The sequence below is a fragment of the Giraffa tippelskirchi genome, chromosome 8 (assembly GCF_054371585.1).
Source record: "Giraffa tippelskirchi isolate mGirTip1 chromosome 8, T2T-mGirTip1v1.2.pri, whole genome shotgun sequence".
NCBI lineage: Eukaryota > Metazoa > Chordata > Mammalia > Artiodactyla > Giraffidae > Giraffa > Giraffa tippelskirchi.
The window spans coordinates 95,044,208-95,063,130 of record NC_137282.1 but is presented as its reverse complement, the minus strand read 5'-3'; the positions used below and the strand labels follow the sequence as shown (position 1 = coordinate 95,063,130).

General features: G+C 36.5%; 1 protein-coding gene across 3 annotated transcripts in view; it reads right to left on the bottom strand.

Annotated features, from left to right (window-relative positions):
- The window catches only part of MTREX (Mtr4 exosome RNA helicase), a 95,590-nt gene that overhangs the window by 16,540 nt on the left and 60,127 nt on the right, over positions 1-18,923 (bottom strand). For all 3 annotated transcript variants that reach the window (XM_081517786.1, XM_081517787.1, XM_081517788.1), the window contains exons 19-23: positions 11,904-12,032; positions 8,724-8,834; positions 7,436-7,624; positions 3,613-3,776; positions 645-750 (exon numbers count right to left, since the gene is read on the bottom strand). In XM_081517786.1, coding sequence (XP_081373912.1) covers positions 645-750; positions 3,613-3,776; positions 7,436-7,624; positions 8,724-8,834; positions 11,904-12,032 — 699 coding nt within the window. The remainder of the gene's footprint in view (positions 1-644; positions 751-3,612; positions 3,777-7,435; positions 7,625-8,723; positions 8,835-11,903; positions 12,033-18,923) is intronic.

Below are 18,923 nucleotides of genomic sequence, written 5' to 3'. Positions count from 1 at the left end.
GAGAAGATCCCCTGTAGTAGGAAACGGCAACCCACTCAAGTATTCCTGCCTGGAAAATTCCATGGACAGAGTAGCTTGGTGGGCTACAGTCCACGGGGTTGTGAAAAATCAGATGTGACTGAGCACAATGGATGATTAGTGTTCTCATGGTCTAGCCAGCTCTTCATTTTTTTTATTTCTTAGAAGTTGTTGAAAGTCAACTAACTACTCACTTGAAAAGATTATTGATGAGAATCTTATGGCCATTACCTCAAATCTTGCCTATGAAAACAAAGATTTCAGCCTCTAGTATTGAAATAATCAGCTGCTTCACAGTTACTCTCCACAACTGAGAAGAGGCATATTAATTCAATCTCACTCTCTTTTCATTTTTACTAGTTTGCCTAATTTTACATTTTCTTTTTCCTTCTAGGACTGTCTGACTAAAGCTAGACCTTCAAATAATGCATTGGGTTACAGAACAAATTTATAACTTAGAATCGGATTAATGATTGTCTATAAATAAAATTCTAGTTTATTCTTCTCTGATAATATACCTATTAATATGTAAATATGAAATCTTTTTATAGTTTAAAAATCCATATTAAAATTAAACTATAAAAATGCAAATTAATAAATAAGATGTGTTAAAAACACAAACTCACATTCTCTTGAAACACAAAGCAGCTCAGTAGTGCTGTTGCTTGTTCTGCAGATAGGTCATTGAAAAGGCCATTAAACATCATCTCAGTTAGAAGGAGCTCATCAGCACTGTACCACCACAAAAAAAAAAAAAGAAAAGAAACTCCAAATATCAGAATATAAAAACACATATATATACCCACACATCCTTAAGATACAGTTTTAAATTAAGACTTATCTAACTAAGGAAATGGCAGGTCTTTATATTTATGAATAAATCAACAGTAAATGTGAAATGGGTGTCTCATGTAAAGAGCTCATCCTAGCAAACACCAAAACAGATATTCATTGAAATAAATAATCTTTTCTTGACTCTCAAGAATACCAGAAAAATTAGTCATTAGCATTTATTACCAAGGTTTAAGGACCTTTTAAATTGTAGCTCAATTAAATTTGAATTATTTTTACAAATAACTTTAAAAAATAGACAATGAAAAGCAACTTTATTAGAAATCTTAATTAGAATGTATCCATAGCAGACACACCTTTTGCAAACTTCCTAAGATTTCTAAAAGAAAACTCACAAACCATCAGTCTTTACAGTAAAAACTAATCAAAAGCAAAAGTCAACAGCTTAATATGGGTTCCTAATGATAAACAGAGTTAAGTTTCTAATAGCAAAAACAAAAGAAAAAAAATACAAATAAGACTACTTCTATAGTTTAATGTGGGAGAGGCAGATGAGAAAGATAATAAGCACATGACAGCAATTTAGTCGAGATTTATACAGGCAATTATGCAAAAAAAAAAAGTTGAGGAGACTAAAATAAATCTGAAGAAACTCAAAGCAAGTTTCAGAAGATCTTGAAGAAAAACATGTAGGAATGGGGAGTGACGGAAAGGTCATGCTAAATGAAAGAAACATGTGTGGGATGTGGCAACAGATGGGATACACAGAAAAGGGCAAGAATATATTCAATTATGGAATTTATTTTAAAAGCAACAGAGAATCATTGACAGACTTTTACCAAAGAATGACATGCTAGGATTTGTGCTTTGGAAAGACAATTCTGAAAGCAAGAGAATAAAGGATGGGTTGCAGAAACTTATAAAAGGGATGCACTTCAGTTAGTGGCAACAGTTAAAACAGCACAGAGATAGGAGAAAACAATCATGAAGATGTGTAAAGAGAATGAGAAGGGAGAGGAGGAATCTAGGATGACTCCTCAGTTTTTGCCTGCAGTGGTTTTATTTTCCAAGATAGATCAGAAGGAGAGGCAAATCTAGGGGCAAAGTAATGTGCTTTGATATGTGATATTGTTATCTTTATCTCTCTAAATATTCTTTCTTCCAAGACTAAATCTAGCTGCAGATACCCAAGAGAAATAAATCAATTATTTAATAATGTTAAATTTATATTAATTTTAAATTAATATCAATCTTAATTTAATAATTCATCATTGAATACTATATAACATCACAAAGAAATAATTCCAATAACATTAATTTTGGCATTTAAATAAGCAGATCGATGTTATAGTTTAAATTAAATCCTGCATAAATTATTAACCTTATAGTGCCTAGGTTTCTTTAGTTACAAAGCAGGAAAGCTTAATTTTATCAAGGTTAAAGGAAAACTATTCAATACAAGCCTGTGGACCAAATCTAACATGTTTTATATTTAGCTTGCACAGGAACCTAAAAACATAATTCTGAAACAGCCTGTGAACATTTAAAAACCAAGAGATTTCACCAAAAAAAAAAAAGAAACTAGATATTTGACTTCTAAGTTATACTCTGATATCACATTATTTTGTAATAACTAATTGGGGCTGGGTAGTTGTTGCCTCCTTTTGGTGGCCTAGAACCATTCTGTTTGCCACAGAATCTAGGCCCCTGCAGATATCTGAAGTCCTATCTGAACTAGATGGTCCACAAGAATGATATGAATAAGTCTTCATTAGGAATGTCCAAAAGCATTTACAAGGCTTGTAATTTTCTGACCCCATTCATTAGGGCCTTGGTGAGTACATAAAAACTATTTCGAGATGTCTTTTATGGACTCACAGAGAATAATGGTCATGACTATGGCAAACTATCTTCAAAATGATGGCAGTCACAAGGGATCCTGAGCCAAAGCCATCCGAAGAGCCCACTCTTCTAGAATTTCTGACCCACAGAAACAACCAGAGAGAATGAAATGACTTCTGTTTTAAGTCATTAGCTTTAAGGTCATTTGTAATGTGGTAGATTACCAAAATAAACAGCTTATATCTAATATACAAAAGCTTATATCTGATTTTAAGCTGTGGCATATAACATGCTATGCTATGCTATGCTATGCTAAGTCGCTTCAGTCGTGCCCGACTCTGTGCGACCCCATAGACGGCAGCTCACCAGGCTCTGCCGTCCCTAGGATTCTCCAGGCAAGAATACTGGAGTGGGTTGCCATTTCTTTCTCCAGTGCATGAAAGGGAAAAGTGAAAGTGAAGTCGCTCAGTCGTGTCCGACTCTTAGCGACCCCATGGACTGTAGCCTACCAGGCTCCTCCGTCCATGGGATTTTCCAGGCAAGAGTACTGGAGTGGGGTGCCATTGCCTTCTCCATATAACATGCTACAGTAGCCCAAAACTTTACATAAAAGAGGACAATGATTTTAGTTTCAAGGTGGGAAACTGTTTGTAACTACAGAAAAATTAAAAGTATAAAAATTCATGTGTAAACTAAGATTAGTTACATAAAAATTCCACAGTACATTAAAATAAAGAAAAAGAAAACATGAAAATACTAATGGTGTCTGCATTAATCAGTAAGACCCAAGATTTTTATTCTCCCTAATTTCTCAACTTCATGGCCAAAACCTGTATTTTAATATGAAAAGCACCAAACTTTATTATTTTTAAAACAGTTCTTTTTCCAAAAGATTAACAACCCTCTTTTAAAATCAGTATTCCATTTTAGAATCAGTTTTCTATAACAACCAGGTATTACCTGCTTATCTCACAAGCCACTCGTCCTTTCATCTCTATGACATCAGAAGACGTAGCAAACCCCAACCTCCTTAAAACACGTTTGCGACATTTGAGCTCATCCATTTGTAGTACAGTTCTTGCTTTCTTTAGTTCTCGCTTTGCGGATTTAATGTCTATTGCAATCTAAGGCATATAAAAGTACAAAGAAGTTCAATAATAAAGTAAACAAAATCAAAATTGCACTTACTCATGAAATGAAACCAAAAACATTATATTGGGGGAGGGACACAGCAGTTTCTTACTATTCCAGGATATTATAAAAGAAGAAGGATGTTATTTGAGGTAGTAATCACATCAGCTCTGGCTTTTCATCCTTATGGAATTAGGGGTAACGCAGAGAATAAGGAAAGAAAGATGAGTATATGAATCTTGTGTTCTTTCTCTTTTAAGCCCTCAAATTGCACAAAAATCTGCCTAAAAGCTGGAAATGGATTTAGCAAAGAAAATAAGTCTTTATTCTGTAGACAGAGATGAAAGCTTAAAAGGAAAATGTTATTTTGAGGTCATACTTTAGGTTAGATGTGTTTTAAAATTCCATTAATCCGTAAATATTATACACTCTTCAACTGTGACAGAGGATGACAGTACAAAGCTAGAAAACACTGGGATCCTAAAGTGGAGGCTTGAAATTCAGAAAAACATTGACAGAAAGTTTAGGAACTGAGAAGCTGAAATTCAAAGACTCTGGTATTTTGCAGATGCTTTATTAAGTTTCAACTGAGAAGAAGTTAAAGGCAATGACGGTGGTCAGTAATTGACATTTATTGACAGCTAACTATGAATCCAGCTTCTCCAAGTGCTTTACATTATTTCATGTAATTCTTACAGCAGACATAAATGTGCATTTTACAGATTAGAAAATTGAGGCAGAGAGAGATTACCAAGTAAACTTGTCAAAATCACAGAGATAGAGAATGATAAAAGATGGGATTCAAACCCAAACTTGGGATTTGATGGGATTCAGACTCCAGAATTTAAACTCTTAGCAATTAGTTACATTGCTATGAACTGACATGTTGTCACAATGCTAGGAGGATAAGAAGGAATGTTTTATATGTTACCTAGCATGCTACCTCTATGCCACCTAGCATGTTTATTAGCCCTATCAGAAAAAAAAATTATCTTCTAAAGTTTCTTTAATTGAAGATGGGCCTATGTTATTAGCATAGAAGATTGTGCTAAATACCCAGAGGCATACAAAGCTTACAGGTTGGTAGAAGAGAGTCTACTTTTTAAGATTTTTACCTCAGTAATTTTTATACTGATTACATGTTGAAATGTATTCTAGATATACTGAGTTAAATAAAAATCTTATTAAAATTAATTTCACCTGTTTTTCACTTTTTTAAAAAAGTGTCTACTAAAGAATTTAAAATTATATGAGAAGCTTGTATTATATACTGCGTGATGCTGTTCTAGATCTTTTTCTACATACCTTAAAAGAACACAGAATAGATTATCCATGTCTGTAAATGCATGAGTACACAGGTATAGCAGTTTTCCCCAAAAAAGTGTGGTCAGCTTCCTTTCCCACTTAACACAATCAGGATTTCTTTTCCAAAAAGTACATATACATTTACCTCATTCTTTTTAAGGGTCATTTTGATACTCATTGTGTGGATATGCATAATTCATGTATCTAACTTTCTTACTGATGAACTCAGAGGTTGTTTATATTCATTTGCTCTTTCAAACAATGCTACAAGAACATCCTTATACTGCCTCACTTTTTAGAAAGCTGGGTCAGAGGGTATGAGGACTTAAAATGTTGACAGTTGAGCAGTCAACATTCTGAAGTGCTTCGTAAGCAGGGCTAAGGAATGTTAAGTTTACCTTGCAGTCTCTAGAAGGTCATGAAATTGTTAACTCTTCATAGTTTTCTTGCAATATAAGTAAGGGAGAACAGGGGAGATACCTACTATAATCTCACAACAAGTTATGGTTTTTCCTTTCAGTCTTTTCTGGTGTATGACTACCACTTAGCAAAAGTAAAAACATAGTTAACATCAATTTTAGGTCTTATTTATAGAACTTAATGCTCCTGCATAAGCACTTTTTGCATGTATTGCAGTCTTTATAACAAGTTCATTTAGCCAGACACTAGGGCCTTTTTGTTATATTTGAGTAGCTCAGATAATGCCTTTCTCTGGGGCTTCAAGTCACGTTACCCATGGATACTCTCCAGTTACCACTCAACCAAGCTCAAGTCGCTTTGTTCTTGTGTTGAAACTGTTAAAGCTGATTCTCTGGTTTAGGGAGTAACTGGAAGCAGGGAGGGAGCTGCAAAGGTCCTGGTGAGAAATGAGCAGGCTAGGATCATAATAGCATACTCTGAGCATACTCAAGCTTTTAATGTCTCAGTTTCCTCATTTTGAGAAGAAACCTTCATGGTGGGCCATAGCATAGTATATATACTACATGTTCACTGAGATCATACTTACTGTGCCCAACATGGCACAGGGCCACATCATGTTAGTTCACAAAAAGCTAGGAAGGGGCAGTGCTGTTAAAACTATTAGCTCCACACATTGCTTTATTAGGCCAAGAAGTTTCTACTCATATTATTTATTCAATAAATACCATGCATCTACTTTATAAAAATAGATCATTATGGGAGACATGAAAGAGTACAAGTATGCTAAAATGAAACACCTGAGCCTAAGGAGCTTAAAGTCTAGTCTGTGAGACAGAAAGACAAACACAGTAAGAGTGGCATGTGATAAAAGTTGAAAAAGCATAAAAGCAAGGAGTTATAAACTTCAAGGAGAAAATGGTATTTGGATGTTGAAGAGAAGTGGATAGTGGAAAGAAATGTGTTCACTTCAAAAAGCTTTTTCTAAATTCATTATTCAGAATGGCTGTAAGAATGCTTTTACTGGTTAGAGAACACAGCTAGTTACCCTAAAAAGGTGAACTACTACTTCATACCACTAGAACAGCTATAATTAAAAATGCAGACAATAACAAATGTTGGGGAGGATGTGGAGAAACTGGAACTTTAATAAGCTGCTGAGAATATGAAATGGTGCAGCCACTTTGGAACACAGTTTGGCAGTTTCTTAAGAAGTTAAACATAGAGTTCCTCTATGACCAGCAATTCTACCCAATTTCATCTAAGGGAAATGAAAACATATGTCCACACAAAAATTGTACACAAATGTTCATAGCAGTATAACTCATAACAGCCAAGAAATGGAAAAACTCCAAATGTTCATCAACTGATTAATGGTAAACAGAATGTGGTATAACACTTATATAAGGGAATATTTTTCAGCTGTAAAAAGGAATAAAATACAAATTCATGCTACAACATGGATGAATCTTGAAGACATTAACTAAGAATTAGGCAAACACAGAGGCCACATATTGTATTGTTTTATTTATATGAAACCTCCAGAACAGGCAAATCTATAAGGCAAAAATGAGGTTTGCAGCTGCCAGGGACTGGAGGGTAGGGAAATGGGGAGTGACTGTTAATAGGTATGAGGTTTCTTTTGTGGGTGATAAGAATGTTCTGGAGTTAGACAGTGGTTATAGTTGTAGACCATACTGTGAATACACTAACAACCACTAAATGGTATGCTTTAAAGGGATGAATGTTATGCTATGTGAATGATATTTCAATTAAAGCGATCAACTTTTTTTTTGCTGGTAAGAATTGATAGCTAGACATCTTCCTGCTTTAGCTGATGAAACCAATAGAAAAATAAAATGAAAAAAATATATACTCTTTCATATAGTGAAATACATAGAATTCTATGATAAAAATGTTTCTGCCATACCTGTGCTTTTTTTTCACAAAGTGTATACACAGTTTCCAAATTTGGATCATTGTGAAGAGGATGAGAATACATTCGATGCTCAAAAGCCTCTACTTTCTGGATAACTTTTTTCAGTCCTTGATCCTGAATGCCCATGTCATCAATAGGATCTAATAAAGGAACACCATCAGGAAAACGTTTCTGAACTTCCTGAAACAAAATATTTAAAATTCATTTTTCACTTCACAGATAATATTAGTTAAGACTAAGCTAAACCAGTATTTCCTTTTATGTTTTTCCTATGCACATAGACATGTATTATAATTTATTGATAATTCTAATATTTAGAGTTTAATAAGTTCTGGATGTGGCACAACTTATTGATAAAACCCATTACTGTACATTTTAGGCTGCTGTAACTTCTTGCCATTATAAATAATCCTGTATTGAACATCTCAAGTGTAAATTTTTTTCAATTTTCTGATTACTTCTTTGGGCTGATTCCTAGGAAGCGTGGTACTGAGTTGAAAGACTTAAAAAGACAAACTTTTTAAGGGATCCAGAACTCCACTGCTACATTTTTTTGCTAACATGATTTAACTATTAAATATAATGAACATGTGAGTTCAGAGAAGAGATAGGTTATTACAGTCTGATATCCCATTGGAAGACTTCAGGGTCTTAGGCCTTAAACGTAAGACAGGGTTTGGCCAGTTAGAAATTTTAAAAAAAAGGTTACCCACAAAACTTTTTGTAAAATTGTTAAGAGAACTATTCATTTCAAGAAGCCCACATATGGACCACAGCTTAAAAATTTCTCCTCTACACAGAAAGCATACAGTTTTCGCAGATTTTAGTATATGGCCTTTGCTACATAGTAAATGCTCTTCAAATATGTATTTATTAACCAACTAATAATTTTCCATAAGACTGTTTTATCCATGTATTAACTATACTACAGTGGTCAAAAATCCAAGCACATGATTTTATATATAAAAACTTTAAACACACTCTATAGTTAAACTTTCATTCATAATCAGTAAAGCAAACATATTTAACACACAACAGTGGTCATGTTTTACTTTGTGAGCCCTCCTTGAGACTAACTTGTTGGTAGATTCAAAGAGAGAGCAATCTACATATAGATCTGCGGCAACTATGTTTGTTAAAAATAACTGCCACTACTGGCAGTGTTTATAGTTTTTCTGAAAGAAAGCAATATACTTAAAAGCATATCAATTGCCTTGTTATAAAATCTATTTATATTTACATAAAATTTACATTTAATTTATAAAATTAATGTGTATACCTGTATTGATTTTAGAACACTCTGTCTATTGTCCAGTGGTCGAAGGTCTTTAGGAATGTAAAGTCTAACACTGCTGATAGCAGACAGGAGATGCACCAAAACTGGAACAACCTACCAAAAGAAAAGTGTTATATATATATATATATATATATATATAAATTAACATTACACATTTTCAAATTCTGCCATTTCTTAAATTTAGTTTGAATTGTTATAAGAAAACTCCATTTACACTACGTGACAGGTATGATGAGTGGTTAGTAACCACTGTGGAAGCTTATACCTCAATAGAAACTATTACTTTGTTTTAAATGTATTTATTTATTATTTGGCTGCACCAAGTCTCAGTCACAGCATGTAGGATCTAGTTTCCTGACCAGGCATCGAACACAGGCCCCCTGCACTGGGAGCCCAGAGTCTCAGCCACTGGACTATCAGGGAAGTCCCTAGAACTATATTTAAAAAGTTAAAAGCAAATTCAAAGCTTTAAGAGTCAGGCTAACAAACGGTACATAAAAATATGATTCCCTCAACACAGAATCCATACTTCATTCATTTTTGTATCCTCAGTAATTGGTACTTTTTGAATATCTAAAAGTACTGCTGCTGCTGCTGCTAAGTTGCTTCAGTCGTGTCCGACTCTGTGCGACCCCAGACGCCAGCCCACCAGGCTCCCCCGTCCCTGGGATTCTCCAGGCAAGAACACTGGAGTGGGTTGCCATTTCCTTCTCCAATGCATGAAAGTGAAAAGTGAAAGTGAAGTCACTCAGTCGTGTCCGACTCTTAGCGACCCCATGGACTGCAGCCTACCAGGCTCCTCCGTCAATGGGATTCTCCAGGCTTAAAGTACTACAGCACTACAAATGAAGGAAAAACTATTTAAGTGCAGATGGCCATGAAATATTCATGTAATCTCTGGATGGGTCAGGATGACTCTGTTAGACATAATCTTGAAAAACAACTATTTTCAAACTTTCCTCCATGCATTCTCCTGACAAGAATACCCTTCCCTCACCATCACACTGAAGGTGGCAAAGCAACAGTGACAAAAGTAATTTTTAGAATACATTGTTTAAAGTGTTAAACTCTACCAATCAACTATTATCCAAAGCTAGCTATATTCTAAGCCATCTTATTTTTTCTGGAAAAACAAATTCAAGATTTATTTCACAGGCAAAAGAAATAGCCACTTTACAAAGTCTTATACAAATGCTGATTAAAAGCTAAATTTGGCATTACATACACTTAAAATTAGAGAAGGGAAAGGTAACTAGGGAAATCCCATTTCCTCCTCATATTTCATGTAAAGGAAATAGGTTCAAACCAACTCTAAATAGTGCTACACAATCACTGTAGTTGAGAGATGAGATTTCCTTACAAACTACCTATGGCATTATTTGCCTATATCCAGGAGTCCTACTGAAAATATTAATTTGCAAAATCAAATAATATTATATATGTATTCAACTTCTTAAGGTATACTTTTCCTTCCTGTTTCATTCTATGCCCTTGTCATTCAACCACACCAGACAGAAAAACTAGGAGTTATTTTTAAAGAGGGCTGTTCTGTGCTTTGCCCATGCTGCTTCCACATCTTGGAATGCAAATGTATCTTGAAAAAGTTCTAACATTCCTAAAAATTTGCCTAAATTTCATTACTTCTTTTATAAGCTTACAACATGCACACATATTCGATAAGTTACCTCTTTGAGGACAAAATGCTCCCTCTGTATCTCTAAACCCCTTAAAGTCAGAGAATATGTATATTGATGTAATTCATGCTTATGCATGTCCACCTTAATTTCCTTAGTAAGACATGCTAAAGTAAACTGAATAGAAAATGATTTTTCAGCGCAGGAAAGACACTCAGTTTGCCCAGGGTTCAGTGAAGGCTTCTATGTAGAGATCGTCAACTAAACTGAATGAAATCGTATTATTAAGAGCTCCAAAGTTTCTCATTATCTTTAAGTACAACAGGCACAGATGCTCATTCTTAATAAAATTTGGGCCTAGAACATGGCAGACAACAAATAGTTTTCACCTAAAATACTAACTCCAATGAATTACTTACTCATCAGATCATTTTCTTGGAGTCTAAGCTTTGAATGTAAAAGGAAGCCATGAATTATTATCAATGTATGCCAGGAGAGAAGGAGACTGTTGGTATGTATGCCACATATTTGCCATTCCAAGTTGCAGCAACTTCAAAGATTCCTTTGGCTACAATCTGGCGTATATGCCAGATTGGGAGAATTTTAGCCTAATTTTAAGCAAGCAGTCAATTGATAAAATAAATGTTAGGGAAAACTAAATCATATAAGTTTCAATGGTGGTGGAATTCTAGAGAACAAATAAGAGTGAGGGACAAAGACCAAAGGCTAGCTAGTATTCAAAATTATCGATAACTAGGCTTTTAAATGATTATTTTTAAATGTTTAACAATACAGTCTTTCCAATACTGTCAACTCTGAGTCCCACATTCATTTCATCAACCCAAAGCAGCAGACTATGATGCTGCAGTGGCCGATTTTACTTTTCAAAAACCAATGCCTATTATGACAAGTATCATTACGATGACCTTTCTTCAAAGACCTAGCCAATGTACCACATACTTAAATCAGTGTTTAAAAATAACAAAATTTCGGTATATTGGTCTAGAAAAAGATACCTGAAATCTCAATAAGGTTTACCTACAATTACTCTATATTAATTATTTTAAAATGAAATAGGAGACATTCAATATGGGTTTCTAATGTGGCAAACTGAATGCTTTGCACTTAACTAAAAGAACATGTAAATTAAATTATTTTAAGGAAACTCAGAACTTTTTTATTTTCAAAAGACTGGCTATTTTCAGTCATTATTTTCACAGGAATGCAAAAAAAAGAGTATGGATGAAATAAAGTGTAAAATGAAACAATCACAAATTAATGATAAAACATCTTTTTAGCCCAGGTAAATTCCAGCTTCATTATTAAATTCTCTTTATCCTTCACTTTGTCACTAATTACCTTGCCATAATTTGATAAAGGGATTAATCATCCTACTGGTTTTAGATGGCTTTAACAAACCTTGAAAACTTCCAGTTTAGAAATCATGAGAGTGTTTATTATAATCACATTCAGGAAATCCAGTGATTATAAATATCTGAAATCTAGAAATGAAAAGTAAAGTACAAACCTGCATCTCTCCTTTCTCATCAGATTTAGCTGGCTTTGCAGCCTCGGTAGCTGAATTTTTCAAGCTCTCTTTGCTACAGCGCAGAAGTACTTCTACTACATATAACGGATCCAGTTCACCAGAATTAGGCTAGAAAAAAAAATGGGATAAAAGTATATTAATTTTCAAAAACTGGCACACAAATTATAAATTCCATGTGTACAGTAATTATGTTCTTGCATTTAGCACTATGACTGGCATATACTACACAATGTTTGCTTCATGAAATGAAGCCTGTCCCTTCATTCTTCAACATGCTCCACTGGACGAGAAAACAGAGGAATTACTTGATATGAATTTAAATAGTATGATTATTGTCACCTGATATGGCATCGTTAAGTTTCTAATGATCAGCTTATCATTATAGTTCATTTTATGTTAGAATTAGAAAATGAAACCAAAAGAATGATCAGTATCAGAAAATAAGTATGTATCTTCAAATAACTGATTAAACAAGATGAAAAATACACTGAGAGTAGATTTTTAGTTTTTGATTCAATATTTGAATAATCTCTTTTGTATAAAATTAGGTAAATGGAGAAGTTATTTTTTTCATTGAAGTACAGTTTACAGCTTCTCTGGTGGCTCAGATGGTAAAGAATCCGCCTGCAATGCAGGAGACCTCGGTTCAATCCCTGGGTTGGGAAGATCCCTTGGAGAAGGGAATGGCTACCTACGCCAGTATTCTTATCTAGAGAATTCCATGGACAGAGGTGCCTGGCAGGCTACAGTCCATGGGGTTGCAAGGAGTCAGACACAACTGAGCAACTTCCACTTTCACAGTTTACAACATTTACAAAGCTGCATTCATTTCTGCTAAACAAGTCAGTTATACATACAGTGTAATCTTTTTATATTCTTTTCCATCATGGCTTATCGCAAGATATTGAATATAGTTCCCTGTGCTATATAGTAGGACCTTGTTGTTTATCCATTCTATATTAATAGCTTGCACCTGCTAATCCCAAACTGCCATTCCATCCCTCCTCTACCTCTCTCCCTCTTGGCAACCACAAGTCTGGTCTCTATTTCTGTGAGTCTGTATCTGTTTTACATAGATTAACTTGTGTCATATATTAGATTCCACATATAAATAATATCATATTTGTCTCTTTCTGCCTCATTAGTATGATAATCTCTAGTTCCATCCATGTTGCTGCAAAGGGCATTATTTCATTCTTTTTATGGCTGAACAGTATTCCATAGTATACATGTATCACATCTTCTCTATTCATTTATCTGTTGATGGAAATTTAAACTGTTTCCATGTCTTCGCTATTGTGAATAATGAACACAGGGGTGCATGTATCTTTTGGAATTATAGTTTTATCCAGATATATGACAGGAGTCGGATTGCTGGATCATATGGCAACTTCAGTATTCAATATTGTTGGGCTTTCCTGGTAGCTCAGATGGTGAAGAAACCGCCTGCAATGTGGGAGACCTGGATTTGATCCCTGGGTTGGAAAGATCCCCTAGAGAAGGGCATGGCAACTCACTCCAGCATTCTTGCCTAGAGAATCCCCATGGAGAGAGGAGCCTGGCGGGCTACAGTCCATGGGGTCGTAGAGTCGGACACAACTGAGCAACTAAGCACAGCACAACATGGCAAACTCTACTTTTAGTTTTTTGATGAACATCCATGCCGCTTTCCATAGTGGCTGCACAAATTTACATTCCCATCAAAATACAGGTAGGTTCCCCATAAGGGGTCGTTATTTTGATCGAGAGGGGAACAGGGAAAGAAGTGATTACTCGATTTCCTCCCATCCTTCCTGCACAGACTTATGCAAAAATTGTCAAGAAATATCCATTAATTCATGCCTACAACCTACTTCTGTACTAACCTATGAATTTGCCTAAGAATAGTAAAACATATCTCCAAAACAAATCGAAAGTATAATCATAATCATCTTAAACCTGAGTACAAATTTCTTCAAAGAAAGCATAAACTCCGTTTTCCAATTCAAAAGGCAAACTAGTTTTGCCTCAGCATGTTTTTTTTTTTTCCAAATATGATTATTTTTAAAGGAGTTTTAAAACAATTTTCAGTATGGCATAGATACAAAGCAAAGACAGGATATGCTGAACTACCAAAACCACTTACACAGATATTCTCAAGTATTAGCATGGAAAATAATTCCAAAGCCTCCTTTTTTGCAGCATTAAATGAAAACTTGCTGTTATATTTATTTCCTAAGATGATAAAACTTTTCCCGACAAACGTTTTCTAGTTCTGTACTCTGATAAAGACAGATCAATAACATCATCCTTCACATAAGAAAAATATAGTTTTGATAGTCAAGATTGTAGAATGTAAAGAAACAACACGAAATATTGATGATACATTTTTATCTCCTTAAAATGCTTTAAAATATTTTCTTCTTTACTATGCATTCTCTCTCTGTGGACAAAGAATGTCATGTCACCTGCCAAATGAGAAAACAAAGAATGGTGCATCCATTACTGACTGCAGCCACCCCTAATGGTGGATCCTGAGGGGAACTCAGGACTAAGATAAAACAATTTCTGCCAACCATCAAACTATCAGCCTCTGCAGCCACCCCACCCCAATGGTTCACTCTGAGGGGATTCAGGACAGAGAAAAACAGGACAAGTAAGGTGCATAACAAAGGAACAATCTGAATAAGCCCAGACTTCTGCATCTTCCCACACACAGAGAAGTGTTAAATTCATTTACTCAAGGTGTCTAGTTTTCTTTAATTGACAGCAGTAGCTCTGACTACCTAGTTTTTGTTTACAAAAACTTTCTATGTATCTGACTCCGCCCTTCCCTCTTCAAAACAATCCCTCAAAGCTATCTGAGAGGTTGTTTCTTTGGCTTAAGGCCTCTGTAAGTCTGACAAATAAAACATAATTCTCAACTTTCAGGGTATGCATTTTTTTCCCGTCGGCAGTTCTGGTGAACAAACAGACTTAGAGTAAAGGACTTCTCTCCTTTGTCTGAACTCCATGAAGAACCAGTCTTGGTACTAACAGAGGTCAACTGGATGTGTCTCCCTCCTCGGAGTCAAGATATTTGGTAGTAAATTCCTCTTTGGAGGAGTAGGTTATCTTTGAAACTCAGCTGAACGATACTGGCAAGATTTTTACTCACTTGAGACACTGAGTGGGTTACCCTCAGTTGAAAAACACGAAGAAGACTTTGCTCAGTTAAAAGACACTGAGTAAGATTGGACTGGTTAATGATGTAGAAGACGGGCTTGCTGTTTTCCTTGAACAGTTCAGTTGCTCAGTTGTGTCCGACTCGTTGCAACCCCATGGACTGCAGCACGCCAGGCCTCCCTGTTCATCACCAACTCCCGGAGTTTACTCAAACTCATGTCCATTGAGTTGGTGATGCCATCCAACCATCTCATCCTCTGTTGTCCCCTTCTCCTCCCGCCTTCAATCTTTCCCAGCATCAGGGTCTTTTCAAATGAGTCAACTCTTCGCACCACGTGGCCAAATTACTGGAGTTTCAGCTTCAACATCAGTCCTTCCAATGAACACTCAGGACTGATTTCCTTTAGGATGGACTGGTTGGATCTCCTTGCAGCCCAAGGGACTCTCAAGAGTCTTCTCCAACACTACAGTTCAAAAGCATCAATTCTTAAGTGCTCAGCTTTCTTTATAGTCCAACTCTCATATCCATACATGACTACTGGAAAAACCATAGACTTGACTAGATGGACCTTTGTTGGCAAAGTAATGTCTCTAGGTTGGTCGTAACTTTTCTTCCAAGGAGTAACTGTCTTTTCATTTCATGACTGCAGTCACCATCTGCAGTGATTTTGAAGCCCAACAAAATAAAGTCTGCCACTGTTTCTCCATCTATTTGCCATGAAGTGATGGGACCAGATGTCATGATCTTTGTTTTCTGAAAGTTGAGCTTTAAGTCAACTTTTTCACTCTCCGCTTTCACTTTCATCAAGAGAGCTTTAGTTCCTCTTCACTTTCTGCCGTAAGGGTGGTGTCGTCTGCATATCTGAGGTTATTGATATTTCTCCCAGCAATCTTGATTCCAGCTTGTGCTTCATCCAGCCCAGCGTTTCGCATGATGTACTCTGCATGTAAGTTAAATAAGCAGGGTGACAATATACAGCCTTGACGTACTCCTTTCCCGATTTGGAACCAGTCTGTTGTTCCATGTCCAGTACTAACTCTTGCTTCCTGAGCTGCAGACAGGTTTCTCTTAAGAGGCAGGTCAGCTGGTCTGGTATTCCCATCTCTTGAAGAATTTTCCACAGTTTGTTGTGATCCACACAGTCAAAGGCTTTGGCGTAGTCGATAAAGCAGAAATAGATGTTTTTCTGGAACTCTCTTGCTTTTTTGATGATCCAGCGGATGTTAGCAATGTGATCTCTGGTTCCTCTGCCTTTTCTAAATTCAGCTTGAACACCAGGACCCAGGAGAAAGGAGCAGTGACCCCACAAGAGACTGTCCTGGACTTGCCTGTGGGTGTCTGGAGTCTCCAGCAGAGGTGTGGGTCGTGGTGGCCTGCTGCAGGGTTGGGGGCACTGAGTGCAGCAGTACATGCATGGGAACTTTTGAGGGTGGTCACCATTATCTTCATTAAAGTGAAAGTGAAGTCTCTCAGTCGTGTCCAACTCTTTGCGACCCCATGGACTGTGGCCTATCAGGCTCCTCCATCCATGGGATTTTCCAGGCAAGAATACTGGAGTGGGTTGCCATTTCCTTCTCCAGTATTCCTGACCCAAGGATCAAACCCGGGTCTCCTACATTGCAGGCAGATTCTTTACCAACTGAGCCACCAGGGAAGTCACTGGAGAAGGGAATGGCAACCCACTCCAGTAGTCTTGCCTAGAGGATTCCATGGACAGAGATGCCTGGTAGGCAAAGAGTCAAACACAACTAAGCAAATAACACTTTCACTTCACTTTTACCTATTTCCCACCTGGGAAAGTGAGGGCTTCCCTTGTGGCTCAGCTGGTGAAGAATCTGCCTGCAATGCAGGAGACCTGGGTTTGATCCCTGGGTTGGAAAGATCCCCTGGAGAAGGGAAAGGCTACCCACTTCAGTATTCTGGCCTGGAGAATTCCGTGGACTGTATAGTCCATGGGGTCGCAGAGTCAGACACAAATGACACGACTGTAGCCTGCCAGGTTCTTCTGTCCATGAGATTCTCCAGGCAAGAATACTGGAGTGTGTTGCCATGCCCTTGGATCTTCCCAACCCAGGGAGAGAACTCAGGTTTCCTGCATTGCAGGCAGATTCTTTATCATATGAGCCATATGGATACACAAAAGTCCCCAGATAGCTAAAACAATCTTACACACTCTGATTCAAAACTATACTACAAAGCTACAGTCATCAAAACAGCATGGTAGACACACAAAAAAGACATAGATCAATGGAACAGAATAGAGTTCAGAAATGGACCCACACTTATACTGGCAATTAATTAATCTACAACAAAAGAGGCAAGAATATACATTGAGGGAAAGACAGTCTCCTCAACAAATGGTGTTGGGAAAACTGGACAGCTATATGTGGAAGAATCAAACCAGACTACTTTCTTGCACTATGCACAAAAATAAATTCAAAATGTATTCAAGACTTAAATGTAAGGTATGAAACCATAAAACTTCCAGAAGAAAACACAGGCAATGAAGTCTTTAACACTGGCCTTAGTAATATTTTTTCAGACCTGTCTCTTCAGGCAAGGGAAATAAAAGTAAAAATTCAAAAAAATGGGACTACATCAAACTGAAAAGGTTTTGCTCATTGAAGGAAACTATCAACAAAACTTAAAGGTCACCTACTGAATGGTGAAAGATATCTGCAAATGCTATATCCAATAAGGGGTGAGGTGGCTCAGTGATGAAGAATCGTCCCGCCAAGCAGGAGATACAGATTCGATCCCTAGGTCAGGGAGATCCCCTGGAGAAAGAAATGGCAACCAACTCCAGTATTCTTCCCTGGGAAATGCCATGGACACAGGAGCCCGGCAAACCACATGCAAGTGAGATGAACTACATGTGATTCCATGGGGTCTCAGAATCAGACACAACCTTAGTGACTAAAGAACATACAACTTGCTATCAAAACAAACAAAAAACATAACTAAAAAATGGCAGAGGAGCTGAGTAGACATGTTTCCAAAGACGAAATACACATGGCCACTGGGTACATGAAAAGATGCTCAACATCACTAACCATCAGGGTAATGCAAATCAAAACCACAATGAGGTATCATCTCACATCTGACAGAATAGCTATTATTAAAATGGTAAGAAATAAGAACTTGTGTAAAAGAGGGAACCCTTGTGCACTGTTGGTGGCAATGTAAAGTGGTACAGCCACTATGGAAAACAGTATGACGGTTCCTCAAAAAGGTAAATACATAACTACCAAATGATCCAGCAATTTTGTTCCTGAGTATTTATTTGAAGAAAACAAAAACACTATTACCCAAAAGGAAATGTGCATGCACCTCTACATTCTTTGCAGCATTACTATGTATCTTACAACAGTCAAGATGTAGAAGCAAGCCAAGAGTCCATTGATAGAGGAAAGGATAAAGATGTCTCTCACACACATAAACACATGGAAATATTACTAAGCCATGAAAAAAGAATGAAATCTTCCCATTTGCAGCAACATGAATGGATGGACCTGGAAGGAGTTATGCTAAATGAGACATGCCAGATAGGGAATGACAAATATGGGATGATTTCACATAACTGTGGAATATGAAAAACAAAACTAATCCACAAACACAACCGAATGGTAACAAAGTCACTGATACAGCGAGAAGACAGTTGTCAGAGAGGATGGGGGAGTGGGGAGAGGAAAGAAGTAGGTGAGGGAGATTAAGAGGTACAAATTTTCAGTTATAAAATAAATAACTCATAAGCATAAAATGTACAGTGTGGGGAATATAGCCTATATCTTTTCATGGTGACAACTAAAAGTATCAAGGTGAACACTTTGAAATGTATAGAAACATATCATGTT